This window comes from Thalassophryne amazonica, chromosome 9, assembly GCF_902500255.1.
Source record: "Thalassophryne amazonica chromosome 9, fThaAma1.1, whole genome shotgun sequence".
In the NCBI taxonomy this organism is placed as follows: domain Eukaryota; kingdom Metazoa; phylum Chordata; class Actinopteri; order Batrachoidiformes; family Batrachoididae; genus Thalassophryne; species Thalassophryne amazonica.
In genome coordinates this window covers 105407832-105420601 of record NC_047111.1, presented here as the reverse complement: position 1 = coordinate 105420601, position 12770 = coordinate 105407832, and the positions used below count along the sequence as shown (strand labels likewise).

The window sequence follows — 12770 nt, the reverse complement described above, 5'->3', positions numbered from 1 at the left end:
GTGGAGCAGCACAGGTAACGCACGACAACAGTGCTAAAATAAAATAAAAATCCACTAGGCAGGCTGTGGAGCAGCACGACAACAGTGCTAAAAAATAAAATAAAAATAAAAACGAAAGCGTTAGCAAGCTAGTTAGCTTGCCAACGCTGATGAAGGTTAGCTGATAAAAGAGCTCCGTCGCGATGCTTCGACCGTTAGAGGTCTTCTTTAGGCGTTGGAGCACGGTGAAAAAGTAAAAAAAAGTAAAAAAAGTCTTGAAAAAGACTGTTAATTCAAAGAACTCAAACAGCTCAGTTCAAACAGCTAACAGATACAGCAGAACACCGCTGTGTTCCGGAACCAGAAAAAAGTCCACCCTCCACCACAATGAGGCCTAATTGTAATTTATCTAATTACATAAATCTGAAAACACCAGAAGTGTCTTACTGTGGAAAACTGAATTGTAACATGTTGTTAACTGTTGTGTGGGCCGCTGAAGAGGAGGTACTGCTGGCCCATCACCACCAGAGGGCGCCCTGTCTGGAGTGCGGGCTCCAGGCACCAGAGGGCGCTGCCGCCTCACAGGAGCAGCCGGGGTGACAGCTGTCACTTATCGCCTATGACAGCTGTCACCAATCATCTGATCAGCAGTGGTATATCAGCAGGACGACATCTCCACCTCTTTGCCGAGATATCGCTCTACCTTGAAGGTACTGTTCTCAGCCGACTGTGTTGTCTTTTGTCAACATTAACACTTTGTTACTTTTGTGCGTGAAATAGCAGACATTCTTCCGACGAGAGGAGGAGGTGGTTTTCCCGCCATACGGGTTGCTGGGTGCACACGCACCCACCTTTAACTGTTTTTGTTCCTCGCCAGCAGTACCAGATCCGACACGCGGAGGCAGTGGCCACCTGGGAGTTCGGGACTTGGCGGCTCCAGTATTCCCGGGGTTCGGTGGCGGAGGAAATCGTGTGGTTCCGGTTCTGCTTTGGACAGACGTCTCTTATCTTCGAGCCTGCCCACGTGACACATTGTGTGAATTGACTTCTTGTCTATTGTTGTAATCTGTTGTGTTTGTTGTGCTTTTTGTCACAACAGTAAAGTGTTGTTATTTGGCTACCTCCATTGTCCGTTCATTTGCGCCCCCTGTTGTGGGTCCGTGTTCCTACACTTTCACAACAGTTAACAGTGTAATTTAACAGTCTAATTTAGCATATTATTATTTTTTTCTTCTTGTTGGTGGGACAAAGTGGTCGGCATCCTTCCATCATAAAGAACTAATGCATTTCCAGACGTCATCTTCCAAAACAAGGTTGTCATGTGGGGAACAGTTTTCATCTGTGATGATGAATTCTGGCAACAGGTCAGATTAAAAGACTTTATTTAATCTGTGAGCTGGTTTCTAAAGTTGTAGATTTCATTGCTAAATTGAGTAGCTCAACGTCGTCTAATCCATTTTTTGTAGAAGCGTTACAGCGCTACATACAGGCCTGGCATATGTACTACAACATTTTCAAGTGGTTTCACTGGATCTGTGAGAACGGAGATATTTCTTGAATGGAACACTTTTTGAAAATGACGAAGAAAAAGATTATATAGCAGAAGTTCAGTTTCAGTGTAGACAAGGCCTTAAAAACATGGGATGAAATTAAATTAAAATAATAAATGAGGAATTATTTTCTTGGGGGTGCTATGGGGGTGCTATGACAAATCCAAGGGGAGCTCCAGTGCCCCCTGGCCCCGCCCATGAGCGCTGTGTGTTTTTTAACCTTTTATCTGGAACACTCTCTCTCTCTCTCTCTCTCTCTCTCTCTCTCCTCTCTCTCCTCTCTCTCTCTCTCTCTCTCTCTCTCTCTCTCTCTCTCTCTCTCTCTCTCTCTTTCTCTCTATCTCTCTCTCTGACTCTCTCTCTCTTTGATAACGTGTGACGGAGTTGTTTGATGTTAAAGCTGAGGACGATGCACGGACAGTGAGGATATATGATGTAATGCTTTCAGACCATGAGGCAAACTCCTTTCAAATCCTGCTTCCCCCATTGGATGTGTGTCTTTAAACCAGGAAAATCCTTCTGCTAAATGCAGCTGTCTGTGCTGCCATGGAAATGTGATGTCGCCTGTCCATCAGAGCCAGAACTCAGGAGGACGTCACATGTGAGCCATAGTTCTTGACCGGAAAAAGGTGCTCTGCCCTCTGTTGTGAAAGTGACGTGACACGGACCCACAACAGGGGGCGTTAATGAACGGACAATGGATAAGCCAAAAAGTAACAATTTAATGTTGTGAATCGCACAACAACGTACAGACAATAACAGTATGGTGGACTGTCAATCATACACCAGGTGACGTGTGGGCAGGCTCGACGATAGAAGACGCCTGGAGAGAGAAGAGCTGGATCCCCACACAGCTTCCACCACCAACGGAGCTGAAGAACACCGGAGCCACCAAGCCCTGCGCCCCAGGTGGCCGCTGTCTTCAGCAGTCAATCAATCAACAATCAACATTTATTTATAAAGCGCTTTACAGCACCGACTGGTGTCCAAAGTGCTTAACATTAAAAACACAAATTTACAAAATAAAACACATATAAAATAAAATTTTAAAACAACACATAAAAAAGAACATAAAAATAACAGAACATGTCACCTCCCCACTAAGTGTTAAAAGCCAGTTTAAATAAATAAGTCTTTAACTTAGATTTAAAAAGTGCTAGGTCAGGAATAGTACGTAACTCAAGAGGTAGCTCATTCCACAGTCTGGGGCCAGCTACCGTGAAAGCATGATCACCCCAGCGTTTATATCTTAACCTTGGAACATCTAAGTAAAGCTGGCCAGACGCCCTTAACGTCCTACTGTAGGTGCGCAAAGTTAAAATTTCAGACAAGTAGGGAGGTGCAAGGCCATAAATAGCTTTAAAAACAAACATTAAAATTTTAAAATCAATTCTAAAACGAACTGGAAGCCAGTGGAGTGAGTATAGGATGGGCGCAATATGCTCACGTCTAGAAGTGTTTGTCAAAAGACGAGCAGCAGCATTCTGCACCAACTGGAGACGCGCAAGAGATGACTGTACTGTAGAGTCAGACCCGGTACTGCTGGCAGAGAACAGAGACAGTCCAGATGAGTGTGAGTTCGCACACTCAGTAATCCCACAGTCTGTATTAAGTAAAGGAGGGAAAACCTCCACCTCCAATCACACACACTCGTGCAGCTCCTGGTCAACCACTTATCTGAGTTGGGGTGTGAGGCGAAGCCGTCGCTGTCACACCAAACGCCAATCCTCCAGATAAGGCAACACTCCAGGAAAACGGCTGCAATAGAAATTCAAGTTATTACACACACAGTGTTAGTCAGCAGAGAATTTATCTGAATGGTAGTTGATTTCTTGGCGAGGAGGTGGAGTTGCAGTCCGGTCTTTGTAGTGGTGGTGATGGGTGACAGCTTGTGTTGATTGATGACAGCTGTCACCTCCAGCAAAGCCGACGCCCTCTCGTGCTTGAAGCCCGCACTTCAAGCTGGGCGCCATCTTGTGGTGGTGGGCCAGCAGTACCTCCTCTTCAGCGGCCCACACAACACCCTCATCAGGTTGGTGGAGTGTCCTTGCCTCAAGTGGAGGAGTTTAAGTATCTCGGGGTCTTGTTCGCGAGTGAGGGACGGATGGAGCGTGAGATCGATAGACGGATCGGTGCAGCATCTGTAGTGATGCGGTCGCTGTGTCGGACCGTCGTCATGAAGAGAGAGCTGAGTGGGGGGGCAGGGCTCTCGATTTACCGATCGATCTGCGTTCCGATCCTCACCTATGGTCATGAGATTTGGCTCATGACCGAAAGAACAAGATTGCGAGTACAAGCGGCCGAGATGAGTTTCCTCCGCAGGGTGGCTGGGCGCGCCCTTAGAGATAGGGTGAGGAGCTTGGTCACTCGGGAGGAGCTTGGAGTCGAGCTGCTGCTCCTCCACGTTGAAAGGAGTCAGTTGAGGTGGCTCGGGCATCTTTTCTGGATGCCCCCTGGACGCCTCGCTGGAGAGGTGTTCCGGGCACATCCCATTGGGAGGAGGCCCCAGGGAAGACCCAGGACACACTGGAGGAACTACATCTCTCGGCTGGCTTGGGAACACCTTGGGGTTCCCCCAGAGGAGCTGGGGGAGGTGTGTGGATCGGGAGGTCTGGGCGGCTTTGCTTGAGCTGCTGCCCCCGTGACCCGACTCCGGATAAAGCAGAAGAAGATGGATGGATGGATGGATGGATGGATGGATGGATGGATGGATGGATGGATGGATGGATGGATGGATGGATGGATGGATGGATGGGGTAGCGTGGCTAATGCTTAATGTAAGCAAGAACTCCATGCTTTCTTCATGGATCATGTTGAAATGTGGTACTGCCAATTATACCTTGCACAAGTTCAAGGTTGGCTTTGGTGACACAGGTTAGGGTCAATATTGACCTTGTATATGAATATAAAAGAATTATTCTTTTATATATTAATTGTAAGTAAGTAACTAAGTAACATTGTTATTGCATCATCAAATGTCTTACATACTTTGGGTAGCATGTGTGTCTATTTATTGGCATACGGTAAGTCTGACTTTTATATCACTTAATCCTTCTGCCATCTTTTGATTGTGTGAGTTTGCAGTGCATGTTTTTGCCCTCCTGATTGTGTGTGTGTGTGCGTGTGTATAGTCACAAGTGTACCAGCAGACCTCTGCTGTCTCTCCCTCTAGTTGGTTGCCGTCTCTTTAATTTTTCATCCCTGCAAACACTTTCTCAGTCCATCAGTCACTCTCAGCTCCAGAGATGTGAAGCTATGTGATTTTGTCACTTTGAAAAAGCATCTGTTCTTGGCAACAGGCAGACAGAAACAGGGTGAGCTTTTTTTTTCCTTGCCTTTTCTCCTGGTGACTGGCCCCTGACAGTAGTCAAGGCAACAGTCATTTTGCTTTCTCTCGCTGCTTTGCCTCTTTTGATGGCTGTACTTAAATTTGTGATGCATGTGTGACGACCAGAGGCAGGCAATACCAGTCGTGAGAATGAGTGAGGGAGGGGAGACCTGAGAGAGAAAAGATTACATCATTGCTGCACAACCAAGCATTTCCCCATCAGACAGCAGAGGGCACAGTCTCCCTCTGTCCCGTTCATTCCCCTTATTCACATAGATTCCCATTGTTTCTTCATCATCTTTATCCAGTTCTTAACATTTTCTTCTCTCCATTTGTTTAATTCCCTTTTCCCCTTATATGCTGTCATTTTTTTCCTTGCCGTCCCTTGCTGCCTTCATCCCCTGAACTAGTGAATAACTACCTTAAGCATCTTGCAGTGGGACCCAGCATGTCGTGAGCGATAGTGGTGTCTGAGAGCTATATTTAGAAAATTGGCTGATATTCTTGTCTGTGGTGCTGTTGGTGGAACTCCTCTGGGCTCTTTGTGGCAGAGCGCTGCCAGGTTGGCGGTTAAGACTTTGGAGGATGGCAGTTGTAGTACAAAGTTGTACTGGCAACACTGCGGTTAATTGATCTCCCATGGTTCAGGTCCTCTCTCTGACAATGTCACACACTCAGCTATTCACTCCTTCACTTTCTCACATACTTATGCTCTTCCTCTGTAATCCATTTGAGATAAATGATGTTATCAAGCTTTCCTGTTTCCTGTCATGCTTCATACCATTTTTTTTCCCCCTCAGGGTGCTCTCTCCTACATCAGCTCCTCTCTACCTTACGTCATCCACTGTCTCAGTCTTTCCCTCTCAGTTGTCTTCCTTCACATGGTCGTGCTCATCCTCTCTCTTCTCTCGTTCCACTGATAAAATTCTCATCTCACTCACACAATTTCTCCACCTTATCACCCAGAACCTACATTGAGATGCTCCTCCATCCTTGACCTCATTTAGATGTCATGCTGTTTTCACCTTCTTTGTAATTCAGCATTTTAAAAGGAGACAATTTATCCCAGTTTTTCCTTCTTCTGGCACTGCAAGACTACATGGATCAGTGACCAGACACACATCATTATTTTTTGTTGTTTATTTGTTTGTGCAATTGTGTATTTTGTGTAGTTCTAAGATTTGGATGATAATCCATAACCTAAGGCAATGACTAGATGACTTTGGTAGTAGGTCCCTTCAGAGGATCCTTGCATATGGTTGAAAAGTCTTTGTGTCAAATGAGCAGTTTATTAATGAGAGTCAGATGAGATTACATTATGAGGGCTTGTCAGCTACTGTGTATGGGACATGCGTTTCACCTGGCTCTGGCAGGACCCAAGGTGGTTCAGTGGCGTGGTGGATGAGGTGATGAGCGGCACTGCTGTGTGCTCCCAAACTTGACTTGATTTGTTATTGTGAGAGTGTGCCCTTCTTGAAAATGTCTTAAGCGCTGCTATCACCTACAAACTGATATCCCTATAGGTTTTGTGTGGAGTAGGATACACTCTGCTAGCAATACTAACAGTATTGAGTTATTGGTACTGTATTCGCATAAAGTATGTGTAAGGGCTTGATAGATGACCCCTACACAGAGAACAACAATGGAGGTAGGTAAAAAGCTAGTTTATTGTACAAAAGTGCAGCTGGCTTTGAGACACTGGAAGACCTGAACCACATCATTGTCCAAGAAGAAGCAGATGATGATTTAAAGCAGAGGCAAAGAAAAAGAAAAATGCAAAACAGCAGGCATGGAACTAGACAATCTGGCGACAAGGTGGTGAACAATGAAGTGGAGAGGCATGTTGACCTGGAAACCAGTGAACTGAAGCTAAAGCCACAGGGAGTAAGCATGAAGGAGACTTCAAAGTAAAAGCATGCAAGAAAATAAAGCAACGCTAGGGTAAAATTGAGAAAATCATAGTAATATAAAGGGGGAAAACCAAAATCAAAAATATGAGACAAGCCAGTATGTGTGTCTCAGCCAAATTTCTTCAAATATTTTCCTGCATTTCTTCTGAATGCTTGAAGGATTATAATATAGTTGATATGGAACAGAGTGCCAAATCCTTTTTGTTTTTTTGTTTGTTTTTGTTTTTTGGAATTGTACAATGCTTTCTCTTCTTGGTGTCATGGCACTACTTCTGACAAGACTGACTGTAGAGCCACATGGTCACATGATTTTGGGTAAAAGTACACCACTCTGCTTCAAATTGTTCTCCTGTTTTTGTTTTGTTGTTGTTCCACCCCGGTATGTTCCTCTTTTTGCTGCTGCTAGTGTTTTACTGCCTCAATAATTCACCTCTATGGTTGATACTGGTATTGCAGCTCATGGCTCCACATGAATATTGGAGGGAACACCCAAAGAATTCTTAAGTTCTTGTGATTATTGTGTGATTTGAACCATAGCCACAGTCAGTTTAACACAAACTCATCTGAAACTGGGTGATCCCTGAATAAATGCATTTACTATTTTTTTTAATTTTATTTTATTTTACTTCCCATAAACTATAACTTCAAAGCTGTGTCTGAACCATTATTACATACTAAGCACAAGGTTTGCATGATAAAAGGAGCTTTCAACTTGGCTTTCTGTCTACTTGTCCTCTAGATCCTGCCCGTGTGGTAAACATGCCATCTGTCATTTATGTGGCCATTAGTCTGCCTGGTTTCATCCGCTGTCCAGTAGATGCCAACCCCCCTGTGACTCTAGTTAAGTGGAAGAAAGATGGACTCCCTCTTCGGATAGATAAGGTGAGTTGGTTTGGTGCTTCAGCTAACCCCTCGTGCCTTTTTTTAATGTCTTTTCTTCAGGTTAAGCTTCTTGGCATTTCATCTTGCAGTCCATTTTTGAGGCGGTCTTGTATTAAGAGAGTGGAGACATGCAGGATATATTAATTATCTATTTATTTATTTGTTGGGTGACTTAACCTCAGGGTTTCATGGGGATTAGTAGTTAATGACTGTAAAATCTAAATTTGGCAGTATGCTCCCTTCCCTGTGGTCAGTCATTTTTACCAGAGGCCAACATATGACCATCGGGTATTGCGAAAGACCTGGTGCCCGTCTGTCTGTCTGTCCGTCCGTCTGTGCTCAGCATAAGTCCAGCTCTATTAGTGCCACAGTCCTCAAATTCACAGGGAACATTCTTGGGACACAGACCTTGGACAAGTTCAAAGATGACTAACCTTGACATATTTTAAGAGGGTAAAAAGTCACATTCTGTTTGAATCAGAGTAGTAGTAGAGAATCACAGCCAATCAGTGACATCAGTGGCTGGTCTCTTCAAAATTGTTTTGCTTTGTGTTTATATGCATGTCTCTCATATATTATTTAAAAGGTAGCGAGAAATAAACACTTCTAAAACCGAAAACACTGGTTTGTAACCTCATAACACATTTTGCAGCATTAGCGCGCATGCTAATGTATGCTAACTCAAAGCTAACTTCCTATGGGGTTACATTTGTCTCATTAATACCAGCAAATGCACAGAGGGTGATCTACAAATACTATTCCTTGATTTGCATAACTTCTGCTTTTGTCAAAAGCTCATGTACACACACATGTAAAGCCTTCTGGAGATGCTGTTAAAACACCGCTTTTAGAACCTAATAATACCTCTGAACTTTTTTTGCGGACTTTAACATGGTGACGTGTAGCTGTAAAACTCTGTTTTGTTTGTGTGTAAATATATCCTCTTTGTCATATATTATGTAACAGCTAGCGAGAAGTAAACACTTCTAAAATCAAAAACGCCATTTTTGGAACCTAATAACACCTCTTAACTTATTTAGCGATGTTAGGATGGTGACGTCACAGGCCGGTACCTAGCTGCAAAAGTCTGTTGCATTTGTGTGTAAATGTTTTGTCTTTGTCATATATTATGTAAAAGATAGTGAGAAATAAACACTTCTAAAATTGAAAATGCTCTTTTTGGAAGCTGATAACACATTTTGCGGCGTTAGCTCGTACGCTAATGTCCGCTAACTTCCTATGGAGTTTAATTTGTCTCATTAATACCAGAAAATGCACAGAGGGTGATCTACAAATATTCCTTGATTTGTATAACTTCTGCTTCTGTCAAAAGCTTATGTATACACACACACACACACACACACACACACACACACACACACACACACACACACACACACACACACACACACACACACACACACACACACAAAGCATTCTGCAGATGCTGTTAAGATGTAAATTTTGTCTTTGAGTGATTAATAGAGGGGCTTCGTTGAACATGTACAAATTGTATGTAAGACAACAGGATCTTAATAATTAATGAGACAACTGCAAATTATAAAGAAAACAAGGCTCCTATGGCCAAGGGTATTTTAGCATTGCATTATATTAACTTTTACAGTACCCTGGTTGGAGCCAGATGGATGATGGAAGTATTCGAGTGGCAGAGGTGACAGAGGACTCTCTCGGCACCTATACCTGCATGCCTTACAACGCCCTGGGTTCCATGGGTTGGTCTCCTCCTGCTCCCCTGGTGCTAAAGGTACACCCTGAAAAATAGTCTGTACACATCCAAATGTTCTGAATGAAACATGTTGGATGAATCACCAGGCTTTACTGACCCTGGTCTTTGCAGGATCCTCCCAAATTTTCGGTGGTTCCTGGAGGGGAGTACAGGCAGGAGGCTGGGAGAGAACTGGTCATCCCCTGTGAAGCAGAGGGAGACCCCTTTCCCAACATCACATGGAGGAAGGTGAGATACCCAGCCACAATGCTGTCTGTGCAAGTTTTGTTTACAGGTATGAAGATGCTGAGCTGCAGAACTGTTGACTGCTGCATTGTCTGTGCAAAGAATCTCTTTCTGGTAGCTGCTGCCATTACTGTAGATAAATGTGTCTCCAACTTACCCTGTCCTCTGCTCTTTTTCTGCCAACCCAGCCACCTGCATGTCCTCTCAACACATCCATAAACCTCCTTTTGGCCTCGCTTTTCTGCAACCCCAATTCCAATGAAGTTGGGTTGTGTAAAATGTAAATAAAAACAGGATTTGCAAATCCTCTTCACCCTGTATTCAATTGAATACAACACAAAGACACGATATTTAATGTTTAAACTGATAGGCTTTTTTGTTTTTGTGCAAATATTTGCTCATTTTGAAATGGATGCCTGCAACACATTTCAAAAAGCTGGGACTGGGCAACAAAAGACTAGGAAAGTTGATGAATGCTCAAAGAACACCTGTTTGGAACATTCCACAGGTGAACAGGTTAATTGGAAATAGGTGAGTGTCATGATTGGGTATAAAAGGAGCATCCCCAAAAGGCTCAGCCGTTCACAATTAGAAATGGGGTGAGCATCACCACTTTGTGAACAACTGCATGAAAAAAATAGTTTAAGAACAATGTTTCTCAATGTTCAGTTGCAAGGAATTTAGGGATTCCATCATCTACAGTTCACAATATAATCAGAAGATTCAGAGAATTTGGAGAACTTTCTACATGTAAGAAGCAAGGCCAAAAACCAACATTAAATGCCCGTGACCTTCGATCCCTCAGGCAGCACTGCATTAAAAACTGACATCATTGTGTAAAGGATCTTACCGTGTGGGCTCACGAACAGTTCAGAAAACCATTGTCAGTTGACACAGTTCGTCGCTACAACTACAAGTGCAAGTTAAAACTCTACCATGCAAAGTGAAAGCCATCAACAACATCCAGAAATGCTGCCGTCTTCTCTAGACCCGAGCTCATTTGAAATGGACAGACGTGCAAAATGGAAAAGTGTGCTGTGGTCTGAGTCCACATTTCAGATTGTTTTTGGAAATCATGGATGTCGTGTCCTCCGGACAAAAGAGGAAAAAGACCATCCAGATTGTTACCAGCACAAAGTTCAAAAACCAGCATCTGTGATAGTATGGGGATGTGTTAGTGCCCATGGCATGGGCACCTTACACATCTGTGATGGCACCATCAATACTGAAAGGTACATCCAGGTTTTGGAGCAACACATGCTGCCATCCAAGCAACGTCTCTTTCAGGGACGTCCCTGCTTATTTAAGCAGGACAATGCCAAGCTACATTGTGCACGTGTTACAACAGCAAAGCTTCATAGTAAGAGAGTGCGGGTACTAGACTGGCCTGCCTGCAGTCCAGACCTGTCGCCCATTGAAAATGTGCGGCACATTATGAAGCACAAAATACGACAATGGAGACCCCGGTCTGTTGAACAACTAAAGTTGTACATCAAGCAAGAATGGGAAAGAATTCCACCTACAAAGCTTTAGTGTCCTCAGTTCCCAAATGCTTATTGAGTGTTGTTAGAAGGAAGGGTGATGTAACACAGTGGTAAACATACCACTGTCCCAGCTTTTTTGAAACCTGTTGCAGGCATCCATTTTAAAATGAGCAAATATTTTCACAAAAACAATAAAGTTTATCAGTTTGAACATTAAATATCTTGTCTTTGTGGTGTATTCAGTTGAATATAGGTTGAAGAGGATTTGAAAATAATTGTATTTTGTTTTCATTTACATTTTACACATCATCCCAGCTTCATTGGAATTGGGGTTGTGCTCCTGCCTGGCGGCTCCATCCTTAGCATCCTTTTCCTAATATATGCTGCATCCTTTCTGTTCTCTTCACATGCCCATAGCATCTCACCGTTGCCCATATTACTTTATCCTAACTTCAATGGCTCTCTCATATGCTGAATTTGAATTCTGTCCATCATTGTTACTTCCAAGGAAAATCATAGCATCTTCAGCTCTTCCACACACAGCTTTACATTAGACATGTGGAGATGAATCGATCCAAATCGGTATCGAGATACAAACGTGCACAATGTGAGTCCATCGATTCATTCAATGTGCATTGATTCAGTTGACGGGTTGAATCGTGTTGCATCTCTTGCTGCCTGCTTGCATCATTTTTCCAAGGCACATTGAATGCAACACGGACGGTTCAGGACACCAGAGCGGCCGTTGCTTTTGATGGTGTTTATCGAGAAAATGATGATTTCTCTACGTTGATTGCAGACTGCAGCGGGTCTGCTTGAAGCAACAAAGCAGTGCTTCGACCTGCTGTTCGCTAGTTCTCTGCTCTGCTGGTTTTTCAGAAGTGGCAATTCCACTGCCGTGAGCACCAGCCGGAATGTAAACTGAAGTTGTCCGTCAGGTAAATTAAATAATAATAACAATAACAATAATAATATAATATCCTCTGTTTTGTGGGACTGTTTTGTGAGCCACGCAGATTTTGGTCGGAATTAATGACTTCAGAGCGAATTGCTGTTTTAAATCAAATGACACCTCTTTCCAAACATTATAAACAATAGAACAACAACCGACCAAAACTGGGATTTTTTTTTTTCCCAAAATGAGATGTCCTGCTTTTTTTATGAATTACATCGTCACATGCAGCAGCCGGCTGAGCTCACCTCAGAGTGTATGGAGTTATATTTGTGTCATTAATATCTGAAAGTCAATGCTTTTGACAAAAACTGCAGATTTTGTTTATTTCTATTTCTGTCCAGAGATCAAGATTCCATCATGTACATCAAGGATCCAGTGACCACGTACAGATTTTATTTATTTTTATTCATGTCCAGAGATCAAGGATCCAGTGACCAATTTCATATTTATTTACTTTAAGACTCAATAAAATGTTGTTGACATAGAAAACCTGTAAAGCCTACTTTTAGTACACAGAATATTCTCAAGAGGTACTGATAAGGGAATCAAGTATTTAAACTCATCTACCTGTACCTTCACCACCCTCCATCCTCAAACATCAGCATGAGTTTTTGAAATTTTACAGTAATTATTATAAGCAATCTGTTTTAGTGATGGATATAATGTACAGCCATTGAAGTATATCATTTCATTTCCATTATAAGCTTGAT

At 43.0% G+C, this 12770-nt stretch overlaps 1 protein-coding gene across 3 annotated transcripts in view; it reads left to right on the top strand.

The window, feature by feature from the left end:
* The window catches only part of LOC117517749 (protein turtle homolog B-like), a 394390-nt gene that overhangs the window by 247372 nt on the left and 134248 nt on the right, over nt 1-12770 (top strand). For all 3 annotated transcript variants that reach the window (XM_034178899.1, XM_034178897.1, XM_034178898.1), the window contains exons 8-10: nt 7507-7649; nt 9274-9414; nt 9508-9624. In XM_034178899.1, the coding sequence (XP_034034790.1) occupies nt 7507-7649; nt 9274-9414; nt 9508-9624 (401 nt within the window). The remainder of the gene's footprint in view (nt 1-7506; nt 7650-9273; nt 9415-9507; nt 9625-12770) is intronic.